The sequence below is a fragment of the Temnothorax curvispinosus genome, unplaced genomic scaffold, assembly GCF_003070985.1.
Source record: "Temnothorax curvispinosus isolate PA1 unplaced genomic scaffold, ASM307098v1 QBEX01001851.1, whole genome shotgun sequence".
Classification (NCBI taxonomy): domain Eukaryota; kingdom Metazoa; phylum Arthropoda; class Insecta; order Hymenoptera; family Formicidae; genus Temnothorax; species Temnothorax curvispinosus.
The window spans coordinates 1-4,145 of NW_020211631.1; the positions used below are offsets into that span (position 1 = coordinate 1).

General features: G+C 51.4%; 1 protein-coding gene across 1 annotated transcript; it reads left to right on the forward strand.

The window, feature by feature from the left end:
* Positions 1–636: 636 nt before the first annotated feature.
* On the forward strand, positions 637–3,712 carry LOC112468660 (the record flags this gene model as incomplete). Its single annotated transcript, XM_025037939.1, has 2 exons — positions 637–825; positions 2,360–3,712. Coding segments are annotated over exons 1-2 (1,542 nt in total), but the record flags the coding sequence as incomplete, so codon positions are not given.
* Between the last annotated feature and the right edge of the window lie 433 nt (positions 3,713–4,145).

Here is a 4,145-nt window from a genome sequence, read left to right on the forward strand (position 1 = left end):
GGACTGCTGCTGCTGTCGTTGTCCGTCATCTGTACGAAAAACGTAAATAATAAAATTTGTTTGTTAAAGTTTACCGTGTAATAAAAAAATATAACAATGATCGAATACCTACTTTTTGCCGAGGCAGGTTCAACGACAGGCTCTGTGGATTCACACTGTAACGTAAGAAATACATTGTTAGAAAAAACAAGTTGGACGCGACAAACGACCGTGGATTCGCTCGTAGGGCTCGTCAAGACGAGTAAAACGATATGCGACACGATGGGGTTTGGACGAACCGTTGGAAAGTTACCTGTATATTTCGCGAGCTTCACTTTTGCCGAGGTCGTGAGACAGCAAGCAAACAAGCACGCGCGTAAACGCTGTGCGGTAGAGTGCGTTGACCAATCACTTAAGACATTACTTAAAGAGCCTTCTACAATGGGGAGTCGTAGGCCGTAGCAGTAGTCGTAAAAAATATTTCCATTTCCTACCGCATACTACCTACGGTTTACAGCAGGTATTGTGAGCCAATCAGTATTGAGCTGAGTGAGTCGATGAATTTTGAAACGCAACCCGGGTGTCCGTTTTATTATTTAGATAAATTTTCTTTTTTAATTGAATAAAATATTCAAAAATAGCACGTCTGATGAAGAAATGTTCGTTGACGTAAATGACGAAGAGGATGACGAACACGATACTTGGATAAAGGAAGAATTGATCGCTTTTGTCAAAGCTAATCCCAACCTGTACGCGCGAAAAACTGGAAGGGATATGCTGGCAAAAATTTTTGCAAAGACGATTTGGTGGAACATTGGATGTGTAGCTCGTCGAAGCAAATGTCAGGTGAGTTGCATATATAAATCACTTTGCATGTTCGCGTGTGATGATGAGGTTATGTGATTTATAATTTCATGTTGTTTAAGATTCCTTAAACGTTTAACGATAGCGAAGTCGAAAATATTAGAATTTCAGCACGGCAATTGCGAGCAACGAGACTTGAGCATTATCGCCGTGACTTTCGACGGGACGTTTAAATGAGTAAACAGTGGAGACAAGGCATTCTTTGTTCGCTTTGTTTCCTGTGTTTATAATTGTTGATCGCGCATCTCTCGGGGACTTCTCTCGGTGAAGCGTGTATCGAAAAGTCTCGAATTTGCGAGAAGCCCCCGAGAGCTTAAAGAGACACGCGCTCTTGGCAACGAGGTCAGTCGCTCTCTGCTTCCCGAGTTGCCGCTGTCAATATCGAGTTGCTTGCTCCTGTTCTTTCGCGTACGCTTAGTAGATAGAGTTGCTCGCTCGTTCGCTCGCTTAATTCGCGCTGCCTGCATCGGCGCTTGCTTGCACTTTCTCGACGCGATATCTTCCATCGTTATAATTGCGATACAGTTTGTAAATAGTGTATATAAAAAATTAAACTGTGTTTGTCCGTCAATTCTGCTCTTTGCCTGTCTCTTCCTACGCGGTTCGTGTCCTCGCTCGCGCGCTCGGTCCGCTTCCGAACATTTTGGTAGGTCTCAATAAATTTTTAGTTTTCGACATTGCGACAAGCAATTTCCGTCTTCGGCAATCTATTTTTATTTTTTTGTTACGTGTTCGAACTCCGCCCAACAAACGCGAGCCCTGCATGCTAAAAAGCAGGAGAACAAACTCGGCCGCTGTTTGATGTGCCAAAAGGAAAGACTGCCGCGGAGCGAAAGCAGCATATTGAGTCGAGTAATTTATGCTTCAATTGCCTCGGGAAGCATAAACTGAGCGAATGCGCGTCGACGTGGAACTGCTCTGTATGCGATGCCCGACATCATACGAGCCTCCACGACGCGTACTCAGGCGGGGAGGTGGCTAAGACTTCGCATCTCGCGCAGAAAACCCTCGGGAAGCCGGTAGCGGTACTTCTCGCTACCGTTCGTATCCGCGTGCGCGATCGTTTCGGGATAGAGCACACCGCGCGAGCGCTCGTCAATCAAGGCTCCGAATCATCTCTTGTCTCGGAATCGCTGGTACAGCGATTGAAACTGTCCCGCGCGCCTACCTCGGTCGCGGTGTTCGGCGTCGGCGGGAAGCGTACGGGTCGCGCTCGAGGCCTCGTGGCCTTGGATATCTCGCCTCGAGACGGCGGGCCAGCCATTTCGGTGTCGGCCTTAATTTTACCTCGGCTCACTCTCTACGGCGCGCGGCGGGGTCTCTGCGGATCGTGCGACGCGGCCGCATCTCCGCGGGCTAGAGCTTGCCGACCCCGACTTTGCGGCCTCGGACCCGGTGAAAATTCTGCTTGGAGCTGATGTATTCGCCGCGATTCTCTAGCCGGGCTTGCTAAAGGGCGAACCGTTCGAGCCGGTCGCACAAAGAACGACGCTGGGATGGATTATTTCGGGCGCAGCAGGAGGAGCTACCGGGCGGCGTACTCGCGCTTACGCCAGAAGACCGTGAGTGCGAGAACTTCTTCTCCCTCACACATTCCCGGACCGCGGACGGTCGTTACATGGTGAGACTCCCGGTCGTGGACCCGTTGCCCGATCTCAAGGGAACGCGCAGCTCGGCCTTACGAGCACTGGCGCACATGAAGAGACGATTCGCCCGAGATGACAAATTGAAGCAGCTGTACGTCGAGTTCATGCGGCAGTACGAGGAGCTTGGACATATGACGCCGGTGGCTCCGGAGGACAAAACTAAGAGACGTGTGAGCTACCTTCCACACCACGGCGTGATGCGAGAGGCGAGCACCTCGACGAAGCTGCGCATCGTATTCAACGGCTCGACGTCATTACCCTCTGGTGACTCGCTCAATAAGTGTCTGCGGGTGGGACCAAACCTCCTGCCGAATCTAGCCGATGTACTGCTGTGGTGGCGTCGCTGGCGCTACGTCCTGGCTGCGGATATGGAAAAGATGTACCGCCAGATCCTAGTCCATCCCGATGATCGCGATCTGCAGCGAATTTTCTGGCGGTATAAGATTGAAGACGAGATGCAGGAGTATCTTCTCAACACGGTCACTTACGGGCTGACGTGTGCACCGTTCCTGGCGATGCGCTCCGTTCAACAACTTGCCGAGGACGAAAAAAAACTCTTCCCCCTGGCCGCAATCGCCCTACTGATTGACAGGTACATGGACGATGTACTCTCGGGCGCGGATACACTGGAAAAGGCTCTGGCTCTCCGGCATCAACTCTCGGAGTTCTGCATGGCGGGCGGCTTTCCGCTCCGCAAATGGTCGGCCAACGAGGAGTCCTTGCTGACGGACGTTCCAGCGGAGCACAGGATGCAGCGCGAGCTCTGCTCTTGGCGACCGCAAGAGTCGCATGCCATTCTCGGCCTTCAATGGCATCCCTGCCTCGACAGCTTCTCCTTTGCTACGAAGACGAGTTTAGTGACGTTTTTCACGAAGAGGTCGGTGCTGTCCCTCACCGCCCGGCTTTTCGATCCGCTCGGTTGGTTGGCGCCGGTGGTGGTGAGTGCGAAGATCTTGTTCCAGGCTACCTGGCTAAGAGGACTGGACTGGGATGACCCCTTGAGCGAGACTGACGCTCTGCAGTGGAAGACCTACCAGGCGGAGCTCCCGTTGCTGGAGCAAATTCGAGTCCCTCGGAGAATATATCCAGGCGCCAGAGGACTCGGCGTCGAACTTCATGGCTTTGCCGATGCCTCCGAGAAAGCCTATGCTGCCGTGGTTTACTTGCGAGCACAGGCGCAGGACGGATCATGGCTGGTCACCTTGCTCGCGGCAAAGACCAAGGTCGCCCCTCTCAAAATCGTGGCTCTGCCTCGACTTGAGCTCGATGCTGCTGCTGCTGCTGCTGCTGCTGCTGCTGCTGCTGCTGCTGCTGACTTCCCGGAACCTCGCATTACCGCACACCGGAAAACAACGATGGACAACGACGGATCGACGCCGATGGACAAGGAAAGTATTGATTTCGCCACATGATTGTAATAAAACTTCTCTGTTTCAGATTTACGCCTCGGGGGAATATGGATCAAGTGTGAAAGAAAAAAGGGAGAAAGAGGGGTTGCAGGTTACAATATAAAATAGTACGACAAAGAACGCGTACGTTTTTCCAACGACAGGCTTCCTCGGTAGATGGGTGGTGTTTACTGCCGCATTTTTAAATAAAATAAACGATTACGCACGCACTATATTTTGTACCAAGTAACAAGTTAGTACAAAATAA